Here is a 19,237-nt window from a genome sequence, read left to right as displayed (position 1 = left end):
TAGAACACGACAGAATGACCCATTATTATAGATATATTTCTTGTGTGGTGAGAACAGTGTTATACTGATTAGAAATAAATCAGGCTTCTAACAGGGAAATGTTATGGAATTACTAGTAGATTGTGATTGAGAACACAGGAACTTCCTCTGAAGGGTGGGATTTATGTGGTGTTAATCATGGCAGTCAGCAGATGCTCACTTGCCTAGGGTTTAAAGGTGTGTCCAATCCGGAAAGAGGACAGACAGTATGTACAGAGGGATGGGCATTTGCTACTTGGTGGTGGACACTGGGAGAAATTTACATCTTGGTCTTCCTTTTCTATGTGATGAGGAGAAAATAAGAAATTACCTTCCATACAGGAATTGAGCCAAGAGCTAAGATGCCAGAAAACCTGGCAAGTTGCCTGAAAAATTGGCCCAGTGCTTTGGGACTAGAGTTCAAAAAAAAAAAAACATTCTCAGAGAGAGCACAGAACAGATCAGGACCCAGGAGCCTAGTAGCTTGTTAGCTAGCTCCAAGATCAGAGAGAAATTTGTTCCTGGTGAATATCGTCAAACACAGTGCAACTGATACCTCCTTGCCTTATTTTATACATTTTTAGACATATAATTGTACTCCAAAGCAATGAAATTCTCATGTTTTCACCAGTAAAAGAATATTTACATATGTTTATCCTTATATTGAAAACAATCATGCCTTGAAAAATGCTTATTTTTCTTCAAACATAAAATACCTTCAAAATCTCTGCAATCCATTTTATACTTCTATATTTGCTTCAACAACTGCACAAAAATCACCACATGCAGAAAGCCCTGCTTCGAACTGTCCCCACAGGGACTCTCAACCCTTGAGTATGAGCCTAGATTAGTCATTTGGAACTAATGCTTTTGCCTGGGATCTGAACAACCCTCTCCAGAGAAACAGTATGGTTTCTTATACATCAGAGCTCTGTTGACCTGAGGCTGAGCACCTGGTTGCCTCTTTTACACTGAAAAGCAGTTGTTCCTGTTATTAAATGCTATTCTTCAAGAATAACTCATTGAGGAAAAAAAAAGAATAATTCATTGGGCTGGGGTTGTAGCTCAGTGGTAGAGCAATTGCCTAGTATGCGAGGCACTGGGTTCGATCCCCAGCACCACATGAAAATAAATAAAACAAACAAAGGTATTGTGTCTGCACAACTAAAAAATTTTTTAAAAAATAATTCATTTAGCCAGGTGCAGTGGCGCACACCTGTAATCCCAGCAGCTTCAGAGGCTGAGAAAGAAGGATCACGAGTTCAAAGCCAGCCTCAGGCTGGGAGGTGGCCCAATGATGGAGTGCCCCTGAGTTCATCCCTGGTACCACACCTTAAAAAGAATAATATAAGCAACCAGATAAATTAGAAAAAACTTGCTTGATTATATGTCTATAAAATAATCCATCACTAGTGTGGTATAAGTGTTATCTATTCACCATCTTTTAGAATTTTTTATTTTTGTCACCATTTATTCTTCTATAAATATCAATAAGTGATGAATATGTATCTATAGATAAAGATACACACACATACAAATTTACCTATAGAAACACCCCTGACAAATACTTACACACACGTGCACAAGCAGATACATCTACTCCGTGTTTCTCTAAGCTGGAGCTCAAGTCTCTCTCCCAGCTCTAAATGTCCTCTTTATGTGCTTTTTCATAATACTTTCGCCTTCCACCTTGCATTTTTATTTATGTATCTATCTTACCTCTTCTAAAACCTGTAATTCCTAAAGCCAAGATCCAATCCTAATTATTCTTGGCATTATTCTAACCACCAAATATTTGGTAAGTGCACCCATGAATGAATAAATAAAAACATAGAATATATGCAAAGCTAAATCCTTTTGTCATCGTGAGCCATTATGTATAATTTTATGAGGGTTTAAGGGTGACTTTACTGAGTAGTACTGAGCTGGGCTAGAAAGGCACAAAGGAAAAAAAAAAGGGGGAACCAACTCTACAGCAATGTTAACTTAATTTTGATGCTACCAATAATTGAATTCCCTATGCTAAGAAAGGTTACCAGAAAAAAATCAGTGAATGTCAGTTGTCTTGCTTCGAGAGCAGAATTTGTGAACACAGCTTTATGGCAATACATCACAATCTTGATTTTAAATATTTTTGAAACACTGCTGGCCCTGTGAATATTTTTAACAAATGTGATGAGCACCCTGAGTGCTAAGGAATCAACTGAACTAACTAACCTACAGAGCACACAGGTGCTTAAAGATGAAGCTCCGTCATAAATGCGAAAGAAAGCACAACAATGTCAGGACAAGACAATCAAGTGTCATCGCACAAATCAGTCAATAACCAAAATCACCAGCAATTTTCTGTTTCATAATTGGTCATATGTGTCACTTGAAAGTCATGCATAGATGAAAAGAAGAAAAAAATATCTCATCCCTTCCTAACATATTGGACAATAAGTATTAAGTGTTTTGTGTTTCCATGTTAACAGTTATCAACTTTTAAAATTTAATCCCCATTATACCCACCAAAACAGACATCTGGAGGTGGGGTATGTCAGAATATATATCAACATTAAAATCAAAGAATATATTCCACTATATTCTTTCCATATTTTCTCCACTTGTATATCATTTAAGGGGTTCTGTAATTGAAACAGAAGTAAACCAGAAGGCTGGGGATTATAGCTCAGTTGGTTCAGTGTTTGCTTCACATGCCCAAGGCCCTGAGTTCAATCCCCAGCACCAAAAATAAATAAATAAATAAATCGGAAAGCAAAGCTTTTTCAAGAACAAAGTCAAAACTTGGGCCCATTCTCAACATAATTAAACACTCTTAAACTCACACAACAGAATCAAAAGGAACAAGGAACAGTGCAAGTTTATCACACAGTACATGGATTTCAACATTGAATACACATCGCAGCCACCAAAGTAAATCTCATAAACTTGGCTTTATAAATCGGGCCTCAAGGGGATGGGGTTGTGGCTCAGTGGTAGAGCATTCGCCTAGCATGTGCAAGGCCCTGGGTTCGATACTCAGCACCACATAAAAATAAAATAAAATAAAGGTATTGTGTCCAACTACAACTAAAAAATAAATATTAAAATAAATAAATAAATATAGCCTCAAGATGGAATTTTGAGGGGCTGGGGATGTGGCTCAAGCGGTAGCGCACTCTCCTGGCATGCGCGCGGCACTGGGTTCGATCCTCAGCATCACATACAAATAAAGATGTTGTGTCCGCCGGAAACTAAAATAATAAATAAATATTAAAAAATTCTCTCTCTCTCTCTCTCTCTCTCTCAAAAAGATGGAATTTTGAAATACTCTTTCACTCACTCATTCTTTCCAGCTTCCCTCTAAGTTGAAAAGTCCCATGAGGACTGATAAAATAACAGAAAAATACTCTGAAAATGAATACTTATTGAGAAGACAAAAAAAAATGTGTGAATTACAGTGTGGATGAAGGGCAGATTCTCTCATAAAATTACATGGGCTCTTTAGTTTTTTCACCACTCGAGTTTTACAGAAAATATTGCAGAAACTTCTTCACTTAAAGAATGCATCTCTGTAGCTGGGCACAGTGGTACACACCTGTAATTCCAGCGGCTTGGGAGGCTGAGATAGGAGGATCACAAATTCAAAGCCAACCTCAGCAATTAGCGAGGGCTTGAGCAACTTAGGAAGACCCTGTCTCAAAATAAAAAATAAAAAGGCTGGGGATGTGGCTCAGTGGTCAAGCACCCCTGGGATCAATTTCCCAGTACCCCCCCCCAAAAAAAAAGCCTCTCCCAACTGGTTTCTTCTTAACCAATAAAAGAAAAACACGGCATATTGACTTCATTACCAATTGAAGGCCACCAGCTGCCAAAAATACTATTTCAGTCAAATGAATGAAAGCACACTTGTCAATATGACTTTCTCCTGAAATTCCTAAGTTATCAGTAGGAAGAAAGAAAGAGACAGAATGGAGATCCCCAGAAAAGGAAGGAGAGAGGTCACCTTTATTTGTTCACCAGAGCTGTTATGATTTGGATCTAGTATGTCCCCCAAAGGCTCACATCCTTTAAGACTTGGTACCCATTGCAGCAATGTCCAGAGGTAAGTTTTTTAGGAAATAACTGGATCATGAGGGCTTCAACCTCATTGGGGAGATTAAGTCATTTATTTGATGGATTCATAATCTGAACGTATATTAGTGGAGGTGAAAATTGTAGGCAGGTGGGCATGGTTGGTGAGGTAGATTTGGGGATTATATATTGTCCCTGACTCTTCTCTCTCTCTCCCTCTCCCTCACTCTCCCTCTCTTTTTCTCTCTCCTTCCTGGCTGCCATGAGCTGAACAGCTTTACTCTGCCACACCCTTCCACTATGATGTGCTTTGGAGCCAGCCAACCATGAATGTACATGCACAAACATACACATGAAGAAAGGAAAATGAATGCTACTGAAGCAGATTAAACAATGAGTGACAGAATAATGATAGTTTTCTGCCGCACCTATGTTGCCTGGATGGAAAAAGTGTCAAAAACATACTCTTTTAAAACCTAAATATAAAGACAGCCAAAACAGTTTGCTAAAGGCAAGAAAAAAAATGGTCAGAAAAGAAAAAAACAAAATTGAAGAATATATTTGATCTTATATTTACTTAAAAGGCATTTTTTAAAGTTAACTATGGCTTCTCTGATTCTAAGAATTAAATCTCTTCATATGTTAAAAAATAATTAATCTCCCAGTAAGTATGAGTCAACTAGTATCAGTCTGTAATAAATGGGACTTTTGAAACAGGGGAGGGAATGGGAGTAGTTTGGGATAATCACATGGGCCTCAACACCCAACACTTTATACTCACAGAAAGATAGTAAATAGAACCAATCAGACCAAGGAGTCATGGTTTCTGAAATACTCGCATTTCCTCTTCTCTTGTAACAGAACAATAAACAAACCAGAGACATCCTGAGAGAGTACAATCAAATTCATCTTCCTGTATATTTTTTCAGCACCATGGCGAGCACCAAGTGGTTTTCCCTTTCCAGATATTAAGACAGGGGTGAGGGGGAAGATCAAAGACTTAAGCACAAAACTGTGAAATCTCTGTTTGTACTCCTATCTTCCACACACTCTTAGAAACCTACTACCTGATGCAAATAGATCCCCATTAGATTTTTCTGAATATTGAATTGTTTGAGTTTTTTGGTTTGGAGTTTTGGGGACTATTTTGTTCTATTTTGCTTTGCTTTTTGCTGTGCTGAGATTCAAACCCAGGGATCTATGCATGCTAGGCAAGCATTCTGCCACTAACCAAATCCCTGAACCCTGATATCCTTTTTCCTATAGGATTATTGTTAAAATTTTATAGCACAGATTAATTTCCATCTTCCATGGGAGTATACAAAAAAATAAACAGAACAAATAGATAACCTCTGTTGGATTTCTAATACACAGAAAGTGAAACTTCTTTAAACAAGAGATATTGTTAAGCCCTATTCCACTTGATATTAGTATTAAAATACTTTATAGACAGTTAACAAAAAAAAAAGAAGAAAGTGTGTTCCAACTATGTTTCAAAAGTAATCTAATGCCTGGTGCACTGGTGCCCGCCTGTAATCCCAGCAGCTCGGGAGGCTAAGGCAGTAGGATGGCAAGTTCAAAGCCAGTCTTAGCAAAAGCGAAGCACTAAGCAACTCAGTGAGACTGTCTCTACATAAAAATACAAAATAGGGCTGGAGATGTGGCTCAGTGGTCCAGTGCCCCTGAGTTCAATCCCTGGTACCCAAAAGAAAAGTAATCTGAAATTTTAAATTGGCATTTTGTCCAGAGAATGACAAGAGAAGGAAATTCAACAAGAGAAGGAAATCAACTTATAGAGAGATTATGCCTAAAAGTTAGAGTATTCATTTATAAACAAATAAATAAATACATGTATAAAATTTGTCATTACCCCATTTTGAATAAAAAAAATACAGCACTGATGACATGTTTGTATTTCAAAAATGATTAATACAGACCTAGTAGAATGCATTTTCCATTGTCTTGAAAATATTTATTCATACAATGAAGTAAAATGTTTCAGGCAAGGTGAAAAATAAACCATTATCCCTTCAAAAATCAAGCTACATTTTTGCTGACAAGGTAAAAAATGTGATGAAATATGCACAAGGTGACACACACTTACAGAGGCTGTCTTCAGTGACTAATAAATGTAAAACACACCCAAACCTCTCCCACTCTACCAATTCACAGCACTCAGGTGGGTGTTCCAAAGGCAGAGCACATCTACCTTCAAAAACAGCTGGCAAACTCTTTGGAACCCTGTTATGTGTTGAATTGCACCCCCAAAAAAGATGTGTTCAAGTCCTGACCAGTAATAGCTGTGAACTGACCTTATTTGAAAACAGGGTCTTGGCAGATGTAATCAAGTTAAGATAAGGTCATTAGGGTGGACAGTAATCCAATGACTGATGTTCTTAGAAAAACTAGGGAAACTGGAACACAGACCCAGAGAGAAGATGGCTGTGGAAACAGACAGGGTTATGCTGACACAGGATATGGAACATCTGGAGCTGCCAGAAGCTAGAAGAGACAAGGGCATATCCAACCCTAGAGGTTTTGGAGGGAGCATAGCCCTGCCTATCCCTAGATTCAGGAGTATCCAGTCTTCAGACCTGCCCAAGAATAAATTTCTGTAATTTTTTAATTTTTTTTTATTGCAGGGGGGCACATTAATAGGGATTGAACTCGGGGACACTCAACCACTGATCCACATCCCCAGCCCTATTTTTAATTTTATTTAGAGACAGGGTCTCACTGAGTTGCTTAACGCCTTGCCATTGCTGAGACTGTCTTTGAAACTCTCAATCCTCCTGCCTCAGCCTCCCAAGCTGCTGGGATTACAGGTGAGCACTAACACGCCCGGCAATTTCTTTTATTTTAAACCATCCTGTTTGTGCACTTTGTTATGGCAACCCTGGGAAATTAGTCTACACTTTCAGTCATCATGTTGGAGAGATGGAAAGAAGACAGGGCAGCAAGTAGTTATAATTTTTAGACTGATTTGGACTGTTAATTTTATCTAGAGGATGAACAGGACAGTGGATTCAGAAATTTCCACAAAGGTTCTCTGTCCATGGGTGTCTGGTATCTAACAAGGGCATGTCCCCTTCCATATCCCATTGAGAAAAAATACTTCATTCGCTGAAAAAATGTTCCTGGCCCCTAGTGGGAAGGAAGACATTAAGATAACATATAAAGAGATTAATGACATAATAAAACACACATCTTAAATGAAAGACTTCTATGTCCTTTGTCAACACATCACAGAGATTAAAACTTGAAAGGCAACTAAAGATAACTTGACATAAGTAATATTTTGTTCTGGATAAAAATAAACTCTCTTCCTCTGGATATAATCCTACAGTAGATTAAAATGCTTAAGCCCCTTGGGGCTGAGGATGTGGCTCAGTGATACACTGCTTGCCTAGCTTGCATGAGGTCCTGGGTTTAATTCCAAGTACAGCAAAAAATAAATGTTTCAAGCAGTCAACACCTCAAACTGTATTTATAACCCTGGACTAAGTGAAAAAAATACCAGTGTACAGTAGGGTTATCTGTTTAAATAAGTGCACTCTCTTCAGCTTTCCAAGCATCAGATTCACCAGCATAAATTAATTGTGATAATATTAATACAGACTAATTAAACATAAATTGCACACCCTGTACACCATTTAGAGAAAATTATGTGCTCTTTCCAAATGTTAAGCCCCACAATGTAGCAGGAAGAATAACTTTTAACCAAAAATGTCTTTCAGAAGCCTTGACAAGGATCATAATTTAGATCAAAAACTGACAAAATATGTTCTCAAAAAGAAGTTGAAATGGAACTGTGTGTAGAAGAAAATAACTAAAGCCCCAGGACATCTTAGGCACATCAGGAAAATTCTAACATATTTCAATACAACTGCCATCATCTACTAAATTTAGAAAATCACTGCAGTTTCACAAGTATAGATTATTCACAAATATAATTTTTCCCTGTGATTTAATGAGCTCTGCCAACTAGAGCTGTCATCTTTAACTCAGGTTAATTTGAGGAAACCTGCTTTTTCCAGATGGCATCAAGGAGAGCAGACAGATATATGACACACTAAAATCAAAGTCAGATGGTATTTATCTTCATGTGGAGTGCAAGAGGCATTAGCCTCTGAGCCCGTTTTGGTCCATTTCTTAACTGAGTATTCTACAGTGGAATTCTCCACACTTTTCTTAAAATGTCATATTTCTCTGTGAGCACATTACCAGTATTACCCTGAAAATCTGCAACAAAGTCTCCTGCAAACCTAGCTAAGCCACCTTTCCCACAGTAGATAACACATACATATGTGTCATTACTACATCAAACATGTGGTTAATTTAGTGCCCTAGAGTTTACCTAACTAGTTTACCTATATGACAGTTCTCTGGGCATTTTACAACTCCAGCCAGGTATTGTTCACCTATCAAAATGCTGATTACAGTAATTACATCACTATGGTTTATATTTCTAATCTTGTGTGGTTGATGTGCTGTGTTCCAACTATCTTTTTCATGCTCAAAGCCAAAGTCTTGGAAAGTATAATTTGGCATGAAGTTCTCAGTCTTAGTACATCAATAGCCTGCCTATTGGAGAAATAGTAGAATTGTTGTAGTATAGGTCTGGAATGTCCCCCAGTGTCTCATGTACTGCTGGGCGTGGTGGCTTACGCCTATATCCCCAGTGTCTCAGAAAGCTGAGGCAAGAGGATTGCAAGTTTGAGGCCAGCCTAGACAACTCAGTGAGATCTGTCTCAAAATCAAAAATAAAAACAGCCAAGGATGTAGCTCAGTGGTAGAAGCATTCCTGGTTTAAATTCCCAGAGACAAAAAAGAAAAAAAAAGTTCATGAATTAAAAGTCTAGTCCCCAACTGCTGGGGCTATTGGGAGGTGTTGGAAACTTTAGGAGGTGGGGTCTAGTTGGAAGAATAGGTCACTGTGGCATGTCCTTGAAGGGTGTATCGTGTCCCTCCCTTCCCTGTCTTTTTCTCTTTCTGCTTCACAACTAACAAGAGATAAGCAGCTCTGCTCTGTCATGTGCTCCCCGCCATGATGTTCTCCCTCATCACAGGCCCATAGCAATTTGGCCAAGAGACCTCAGACTGAAATCTCTAAAACCATGAGCCATAAACATTTATTTCTCTAAGTGGATTTTCTTGGGAATATTATCACAAAGATAGAAAGCTGACTAATACAAGAATATACTTACCTATGAGGGCATAACCCAGCATCAACAGAACAATGTTGTTAAAAAACAACAGACTGAGGCTGGGGTTGTGGCTCAGTGGTAGAGCACTTGCCTGGCATGTGTGAGGCACTGGGTCCAATTCTCAGCACCACATATAAATAAATAAATAAAGGGTCCATCCATAAATAAATAACACATGATCTTTAAAAAAAAATAGACAATAAAATTTCCATCCAAGGACATTTAGTGAGGAAATTCATCTTCTCCATTTAAACCAAGTATTCTTAATCCAGCCCAAAAATTGGATTCTTCTCAGGTACTCTTTTTAAATGTTGATGCCAGATCCTATCCTATGCCAATTTAACCTGAATCACTGTGAGAGAGACTCAAGCATTGACATTTATGAAAAGCCTCCAAGGTAATTCTAATGTTCAACAGCAGTTGTAAATCACTGATGTATACCTGAGATTGTAAACTTGTTCTGCAAAGAGCTACATTATAAATGTTTTGGGCTTTCTGGGCCATTTAGTCTCTATAACAACTTCTTAATTCTGCTGCCATGATACAAAGTAGCCATAGACAACACATAAATAAATGAGCCTGACTGTGTTCTAATACAGCCTTACTTATTTATGAATGTCAAAATTTGAATTTTATATAACTTTTACATGTCACAAAATATTCTTCTTATTTTGATATTTTTTTCAATCATTTAAATATTTTTTAAACCATTCTTTGCTTACAGACCATACAAAAGCAGATAACAGGCCAGATTTGGCTAAGCCAGAGTCTACCAACTCCTGATCTGCCCTGCAGACTGAATACACTTCTACTTAATCTTTTCTCAAAAACATTTCCTCAGATGCTCACTCAATCCACCCTGAGAAAGATTCCATTCAAAACAGGGATACCTTCAGATTCAAGTTGGTCCAGGCCATATGAGGCAGCTGTATTAGTGCCACTAACGGATGGAACTGTTCTCTCAGATGATGCCTCCAAAGCAGGAAAGGTTGGAGAAATGCTGGGTGCTTCCACCATTATTCCAGGGGGTGTCACCAGAGAGCCCAAAACTAGTGCCAGATCCTCACTCGGCCCAGTGACTGTGTCTGTTAGGTCTGCCAAACACAAGAGATAGGACATGACCCACAAGATGATCATCATGCATTATGGAAAATGTAAACATGTGCTTTCACCTTTTAGGCAAGAAATGATTAACAAAACCAATATCTCACACATAGTAAGTTCAGTATTTAGACCAGCTCCCCCTACCACTTCCTATAAATCCTACTGTCCACAGCAAACACTTTATCATCCAGGATAATACATTGCCTCAAATCAAAACTTCGTTTTTAAATTTTAAATCTTTCATCTATTCTATTGCAGGATTGTGCACAATCTATTAACAAAGGCAGAAAATTTAACAGAAATGTATTAAGATACACGATTGGATGAATAAACTGATAGATTTTCATGGTGGGATGTTATCCATCCTTGAAGAAAAGAACTGCAAGAAGAAGATATTAGTCACAGAATATTAAGTAAAAACTGTGAGCCCCAAAAGTTCATCTGTACAACAATTTTCTCTTATAAACTTAAAATCAACTTTTTTTCTAAAAATTTTGCTGGATGTGGTGGTGCACACCTGTAATCCCAACAACTCAGGAAGCTGTGGCAAGAGGATCACAAGTTCAGGGCCAGCCTCAGCAATTTAGCAAGACTTTGCCTCCAAATGGAAAATAAAAATGGCTGGGTTCAATCCCCAGCACCACAAAAAAAAAAAAAAAAAAAAAAATGCTGGGGATGTAGCTTAATGGTAAAGTGCCTCAGGGTTTAATCCCCAGTACCAAAAATAAATAAATAAACAATTTCTAAGATGTTTAAATGTTTACTTATAGAAGTAAATATGGATGCAATAAAATTGGGGGTGAGGGGAGAGAGTGGGGGCAATTATGAAAACAAGATTCAGGAAGACAGTTACCAGCCAGGAGAAGAACAAGTTGAGATGCAAAGAGTCACGGGGTTCCATGTAGATTATTGTCAAAGCCTTAGTTTTTTCGTTTTGTTTTATTTGCTTGCAGGTGGTGGACGAGTAGGAAGTAGGATTAAAATTATTTATTACATTGTTAAAAATAGTGCAATAAATACTTAAAAGTAAGCCTTACTTGGACCAATAATGAGACAGAGATCCATAAATGACAATTTTAAAATAATAATCATTGGGCTAGGGACATAGCTGAGTTGAAAGAATGCTTGCCTTGCATGCATAAGGCCCTGAGTTCAATCCTCAGCACCATAAAAATAAATAAATAAATAAAATAACTGTTAAAATTTCCAAATGATTCTGATAATCAGCTAGATTTGAAAACTTCATTGCCCTTAAGAGATGAGAGCAGGGGCTGGGGTTGTGTAGCTCAGCAGTAGAGCGCTCACCTAGCACCTGTAAGGCCCTGGGTTCAGTCCTCAGCACCACATAAAAATAAATAAATAAAGGTACTATGTCCACCTACAACTAAAAAATAAATATTAAAAAAAAGAGAGAGAGAGAGAGAGCATTTGGGAGCTATACAGAAAGCACTTTGTACACATTATTTCAAATCTACCAAATAACCTATAAGTAGGCACTATTGAGAAATGAACAAAACAATTCTTACAGAAGTTAAGAAACTGGCTTGAGTCCACAAATGCTAGTGACAGTCGCACACAGGTCCTTGCTGTTTTCACCTTCCCCACCCTGGCTCCTAACAGCAGCCTTGCAGAAGAAGGAGACAGTTGTCAAGAGATCCAGCCTTCCAGGGACCCAGAGGTAAGCCACCAGGAGATTTTACTTGGAAATGAACCCTCTGTATTCTAGGTGGTGCCATATCTCTGCAAATAAAAAAGTTCACCCACCTTTCCAGGTGGGATGTATGCATATATGCTGATGATGGAGTCAGCTGCCACATTCTGTTCCTTTTCACTTACCTTCTGCAGCAGGGGTAACTTTGGGAGACCAAGGAATGGCTGTGGTTGACACTGTAGTGGCCAGAGGCTCCCATTGTCTGGACAGCTGAGTAACATCAGGTACATCAGAGGCAAGAAGGGGGGACTCCTTGCCTTCCTCAGTCTCTTCACTGTCTCTGGTCACCTGCTCTTGTGTCACCAGGGATAAAGTGGCTTCTGGTTCTTGAGTAGCTGTTGTCATCTCTTGAGTGATGATGTCTTAAAAGGGGAGAAATATTTTAAAATAGGCTAAATTCCCATACCTTAAGCTCACTATGTAATTAATAAATTAGGGGGCAGGGAGACAGATAGCTATTTCATAATTTGGAAAAACAAAGGAGAACTCAGAAATAAAAGACCAATGAATGAATGTTGTCACTGCTGCTGCTTTCAGGAATTGTGAATCAATTAAAGAAGAGATAGAGAAATTAATGTGAAAAACTATAATAAAATCCAAAACAAAGCAGGAAAATCAACAGCTGTGCTCCCTCCCAGCCACACTGGAATATTAACATAATTGTTTTTTTAAGAAACAAATTATACAGAACTAAGTTACACTAAAAAATTCTCAGAAGCATTTGTGTATATTAATTTTCACATTTGCATTTCTGAAAGGGAAAGGGAAGTCAGCCTTTTAAAATAAAGGAATAATATTACAATAACTCATGTTTACTGAGTTTCTATTATGAGCCACACACACAGTAATAAGTGAGAGGGGTGCATTGTCTTATGTTTTCCTCCCATATGTACTAAGGGGGGGTGGATATAACACTATTCTCTGGAAGCTGTAATAACATAGGTCAAAACATGGGCTAGTCAGTTTACCTAGGTCTGAATTCTCACTCAGTCACTTACTAGCTGTGATCCTAATCACATACTTAACATCTCAACCTTGAGTTTACTCAACTGTAAAGTGAGAATAACAATAGTATCTATCTCATAGAGTTGTTACAAAGATTAAATTAGATTTAATCTTTGTAAAACACAAGAATGTCAAAATGCATAGCATCTTAACAAGCAATAAAAAATGTATTTATTCAATAAATACCATCTAAATTGCCCCAATTTACAGAACAACTTAAGTTTGAAAAAGCTAAGGAAGCTACCTGCGGTTACACAGCCAGCCCTCTTAACCACTGTGTGAATTATGCCCAAGGAATGAAATGGAGTGGCCACTGCAGAATATTTGTATTTGCTTTTAGATTCAAAAAGGGAATGAAACAGAGATATAGAATGAGCCATTATCTGTCACAGGTCCACCTTCTTTACAATGTTGCATTTTCCTTAAATACATAATTAAAGACTATCTATAAGGACAAAGACTTGACATCTTCTTAGGGAGGGTCTATGCTGGAGATTTCAACTACTTAGCATCTACTTAATTTCTAATTGTCTTAATTTCTTATTGTCTCTTTCTTAAAATACTTGTTCTAAATAAATATCATATTAACAAGTTCAATAAGTTGTACATGAAAAAACAACATTATAGGTGTAGCCAAAAAAAGTTTTCATTAATGACATCATGCTATATCTCATTACCTTAATTAAAAAAAAAAAATAAACAATTTATTTGCTTTAAAACAGTGTATGCTTTTCGGTAAAAGTCCTTCCTTTCCTTGGTACCATCCAATTTGGACTATTTTTTCTTTTTAATTCTAGATATTTTTACTCTTGATAGAACTGATTATGGAATAAAGGAATTGAGTTAGCTCTTATTTGAGTTTTGAATCTGCTCTTTATACCATTGTTTAAGATTTTTCCTTCTTCTCTCTTGTTCCACTAAGACTGTGCATCTCCTGACAGCCAGGAGTCATTGCCCTTTGGTATCTCCAGCACCTAGGACAATGCTCTGTTTGCCACAAGAAAAACAATAATATAGTTTTGTCAATTTAGGTAGCATGTGTTCTCCCCATAGTCCTCAATTTTGAACACATAATGAACATTTTGGAGAACATGTAAAAAATACATCTAAAGCCTATGTTCATAGTTGTTTTCATTTTGTTTTGTTTTATTGTTTTTGATTTGGGTACTAGGGATTGCACCCAGGGGCACTCAACCACTGAGCCACATCTCCAGCCCATGTTTTCATATATTTTATTTTGAGATAGGGTCTCACTAAGTTGCTTAAGGCCTCGATAAGGTGCAGAGGCTGGCTTTGAACTCATGATCCTCCAGCCTTAGCCTCACAAGCCACTAGGATTACAGGCACTGTAGCACCATGCCTGGCTCTATGTCCATAGTTTTATGGAAGAACAAGAATGTCAAAATGCATAGCATCTTAACAAGCAACAACTGCTGAAGAAGAGAACCAGAAATAGGAATGGAACTTTCAACAGTAATAGGAATTTCTCAACATCTCCCACTCTTGCTACTTACTGTAGAGAAAAAAAAAAAAAGAATATAATACTCACTATAGAATATTTTTTAAACCTTATCTCCTGTTGAACCAGCTGAATCTGAGGACTGACTATAATCCCAAAGTACTCATCTCTTAATCATGTCCAAAACACCAAGGAATCACTGCATATCCTGAAAAAGATAATGTCTTCAGTGGTTTTGGGGCCCTAAAGTGATTGGCATTTGGATTATTTCCTTCAGAAAAAAAAAAAAAAACACTTATAATCTTCAGAAAACAGAAAAAAAAAATTCGTTATTCTATAACCACTGCTGTGCATAATAGCAACTTTCATATTCTCTAACTCTGAGACACCAAGAAAATTAAGGGAATTGACTGTTCCTCTCTCTTCAAAGAACACGGAAAAACTGTTTGATTTGGACAAGATAAGCAATCAAATCTAATGATCCCAGTCTGAATGGGTCTCTATTTATCTAGCCATTGAACTTATGCTTATTGAACACCTACAATTGGCCAAGTATAATGCTCTACTCTGGGAATAAAAAAAAGTTGCCTGTTAAAAGGTTGTAGTTAAGTGAAGTGGTTATAACCAAGGAACATATTCAATAACCAAAATAATCAGATAATTATCAAATCCATTTTACTTTTTAGCCTCTATCTACAGAAGATAATACAAGGCTGGTATATAAGAATCATGGATTCAGTTGCACAATGTATAATCTGGGACTGACTTAATGCTCCAGAAACATTTTATACATGTTACAGAGAATTAATGTTCTTGTTCGGTCATATCAAATATCTTCATGGTTATGTGAACCCAACTCTCTTAACATCACTAAAAAGTCTATTACAAGACATTTTTTGGAAGTTTCTATGAAAACTTATAGTATGCCAGTTCTTTCAGTCTTGAAAAAAAATGAATTAGAAAAATAAAATTAAATCTTCCTTTTATCACTTATCAAATGATCTATCATTTTAATTAAATCCCAATAACACTTTATAAAACATATTAAAAATTTGATATTTTCCACTAATTGAGCTACTTGGCTCAAGTAAAACATTGTACATGTTCAAAAATAATTTGAAATAGCAAATGCATTCGATGCTAAGCTTCTCCTTCCCAACACTATTATCTGACTAATTACACATAATAAAAGAAAAACATTGCCCATCAAAAACAAACATAAGGCTTGTCAGCTTGTCATATTCACAGATGAAAAGGCCAAAAAAAAGTAGGTAATGTGGAATCAAGTCAGCAGATGATCAATGTGCCCCCACCCCACTTATTTCTGGATGATTTATTTGTGGGTAAATAAAGTCAGAGGACTCATAAGGTTAAAACTATGAGATAAATACTTACCTAAAGATTTTTTGTAAGAAATATCAGAGATGCAAATACATTTACAACAATGAGTACATAAATATCTACATTATTACACTATTTAAGTATATAGTTAACATTTTCACATTTTCTTGTATATTTATACATTTCACTGTAAAATGTTAGGAAACTTTCCATCTATATCAGGGTTTCTCAATCTCAATGCTATGAACATATTGCCTTGAATGCTTCCTTATTGAGGGTGGGGGTGCTGTACTAAAGGATGTTTCTGCAACAACTTTGACCTCTATCCACTAAACGCCAGTAGCAACCCTCAGTTATAAAAACTAAAAAAGTCTCCAAACATTGCTAAATGTCCCATTGGGCAGGAAGTAGGGGTGGGGGGTGGGCAAAGTTATCCCCAGTTATAGACCCCTGGTCTATCTATAATGCAGGGGTTATAGTTTGGTGTAATCTCCACCACATTGGTTTGATTTGAATACTTTAGCTATTCATTAAAACTTTAATAATCTATTTCTAAATTGCCATTAAAAATAAAACCAGGGCTGGGGTTGTGGCTCAGCAGTAGAATGCTCACCTAGCACATGCAAGGCCCTGGGTTCTATCCTCAGCACCACAAAAAATAAAATAAAATAAAGGTATTGTGTCCAACTACAACAAAAAAATAAATATTAAAAAAAATAAAACCAAATTGAAAGATTTCCAAATTAAACAAAGTTTGTTTGTTTCTTTTTCTTTCTTTCTTTTACCTTTCAATGTATTTCCCAACAGCTGATATGCCTCAGACTCATATTCTGAGATGGACACAGTAGTCTCTGACAAAAACATGGCACTGTTTTCCTTGGTGGATTCCTCGAAACCTCCCATATTTTGGAACATGTGCACAGAGAAAACTTCGGAATCTTCCATCAGACCTATGGGAGTGAAGGAACTTTGATCCATGAAGGTGGGTGACTTCTTCTCCCCCTGCGCTATTAGCAGGGCTGTCCCCATGTCTGTTTCCTCTTCAGGCAGCCCCGGAGACACTTCTGCAGCCTCTGTCAAGGGCTGACCCTCTTCCATCCCCTCATGGCTCTCTGTCTGCAAGGGCTCCATTCTCACCTGAGTGTCTGTATTGTCTTCCAGCATTGGGGTCCGTATCTGGCTTACACTCTCCAGCTTGGTATCATCCCACTCATCACTTAAGATAGAGGCAGCTGGAAAAGCTCTGCTGACACTTTCTGTGACTTCTGGGGCTCCCAGAAGGCTATCCGTTTCTGAACCAACACTCAGGGCATACTCAGAAGTCACCAGCAAGTGCTCGGTGGCAGTAGCCTGGGTATGATCAGCTGTCTTCTGCAGGAGCTTCTCCCCATCCAGCAGAAGGCTTCCAGACTCAGCACCAGGAAAAGAAGTGGTTCTCTGATCCATGTCTGCTTCAAATTTCTCTGTTCTTGGATTGGTGGTTAGCATTTCTTTAGCATTCTTAAGGGATGAAGGTGAATCCCCGAGACTAACTCCATCCTGATTTTCAGTTGTAAACAGTTGATGGTTCACATATTTCACAAAACCTGGTGTTGCTTCTGTGGTCCCTTCTGCAATGGGCTGAATGCTGGTACTGCTAAAGGGTTCCTCCTTCTTGCCAGTATTCAGTGAAGCAGTCTCAGTGATAGGGACAGTTAACATGATCTTGGAAAGTCTGCTTTCAGGAGACATTTTCTCCAGCTGGCTGGAACCAAACACTTGGTCACCTGCTGGGACCACTGGTTCAGTGACAGTGGAAAGACCAGGGCTGTTAGGCTGCTGGAGTCCAGTTCCTGTGAGATGGGTTTCTTTGTTAAATAAGAGTACTTCATTTACTGGCACTGCTGATGGTCCTGTTGACACTACCATTTGATCTTCTTCAGAGAACACCAGTTGAGGAGTCTGTTTTGGAGTAATGGAGGTGTTTTCTAGGTCATCTGTGTTCATCCTCTCAGGCTGCCAGTCTTCTGCATGAACATGTACCAACTCCCTTCTTTCCATTTTGGGGAAGGCCAGACATTGTGTGGCAAAGTTGAGAAAAAGAAGGCTACAGAAAGCCAGAAAAATGCTCAGTACAATTGGTCTGCTCATAGTGAAAGAGAAATGTGCCTTAAATTGGTAGAGTTGACAATTCCAGTAATTGAGTCCTGCAGAAAAATAAAGCATATCAAACTGTCATATAAATATATTTTGTAAATAAGTCCCTTTAACTTAAACCATAAGTAAAATAATGCTTAACTTCACACACAGAGAAGGTATGTAAGAGAGGGCTGTTCTATTTCTTTGTACCCTTGGGACATGGATAACCCAGTTCATTTTTCCCTGCTGAATTCTGTAGCTCATTTAACTTGAAGCTCCCTAGAAAAAAAAGTACACACAGTTCAAGAATTAAGTTCATTGTTTCTCAAACACCTACTTGAAATAAACTACCCTTGAAGTCACATTTGCAATATCTTATCCTAATCCTCTAAAAATCATGTAGTCAAATGACTCAGAAAAAGCAATATGTCCAGGATGTATAAAGTAAATGTTACACATTCATTCATAGAACATTTTAAGTGTTGCCATTGTTGGATTGTTTGTGTCTCCCACCCCCAAATTAATATGGTGAAATCTAATCATCTTTGGGAAGTCCTAAGATCATGAAGGCAGCCCTGATGAATAGCCCTGGTGCCATTACAAAAGAGTCTCCAGTCACCCCCTCATCTCTTCCCCCATGTGACAACACATGAAAAGGTACCTTCAATGGGCCAGTCCCTCTACCTATACATCAAACCTGCTGGTGCTTTGATCTTGAACTTCACAGCCTCCCGAACTATGAGAAATCAGTTTGGGGCTTGGGGTTTTGTTTTGATGCTGGGAATTGAATATAAGCTCCCAGCTTATGGTATTTTGTTATAGCAGTACAAATGGGCTAAGACAAGTATGTTTTAAAACCTGTAAAATATCATCATAAAAAGCTGGATATTAGTTGCTTTCAAGAATTTAAAGAAACATTTAGATGATTTTCAATTAAAATACCCTTAAAATGCTAAATCACTTCTTGCTCTCTGAAACAACTATAAAAATTATAGCAAAAACTTCATATTTCAAAATTTGTAAGGTAGAAAAAATACAATAAATAAGCAATGTAAATAAATGTATTTTTAGAAAAAAAAATACATTTTAAAATTAGCCATCTTACTGAATAACCATTACTGCAAGATTTACTGTATTCTTTCAAATAAACTATTCATATTCTTGCTACAACTAAAACTATCTTCAAACTGCTAATTTCCCCCCAAAACATAAGGGTTC

At 37.6% G+C, this 19,237-nt stretch overlaps 1 protein-coding gene across 2 annotated transcripts in view; it reads right to left on the bottom strand.

Moving 5' to 3' along the window:
• Positions 1 to 18,031, bottom strand: part of Armh4 (armadillo like helical domain containing 4) — a 112,476-nt gene extending 94,445 nt beyond the window's left edge. For both annotated transcript variants that reach the window (XM_027929381.2, XM_071607271.1), the window contains exons 1-3: positions 16,687 to 18,031; positions 12,222 to 12,458; positions 10,172 to 10,375 (exon numbers count right to left, since the gene is read on the bottom strand). In XM_027929381.2, coding sequence (XP_027785182.2) covers positions 10,172 to 10,375; positions 12,222 to 12,458; positions 16,687 to 18,031 — 1,786 coding nt within the window. The remainder of the gene's footprint in view (positions 1 to 10,171; positions 10,376 to 12,221; positions 12,459 to 16,686) is intronic.
• Between the last annotated feature and the right edge of the window lie 1,206 nt (positions 18,032 to 19,237).

This window comes from Marmota flaviventris, chromosome 2 (genome assembly GCF_047511675.1).
Source record: "Marmota flaviventris isolate mMarFla1 chromosome 2, mMarFla1.hap1, whole genome shotgun sequence".
In the NCBI taxonomy this organism is placed as follows: domain Eukaryota; kingdom Metazoa; phylum Chordata; class Mammalia; order Rodentia; family Sciuridae; genus Marmota; species Marmota flaviventris.
The sequence above is the reverse complement of the archived record's forward strand: the minus strand, read 5'-3'. Positions and strand labels throughout refer to the sequence as shown.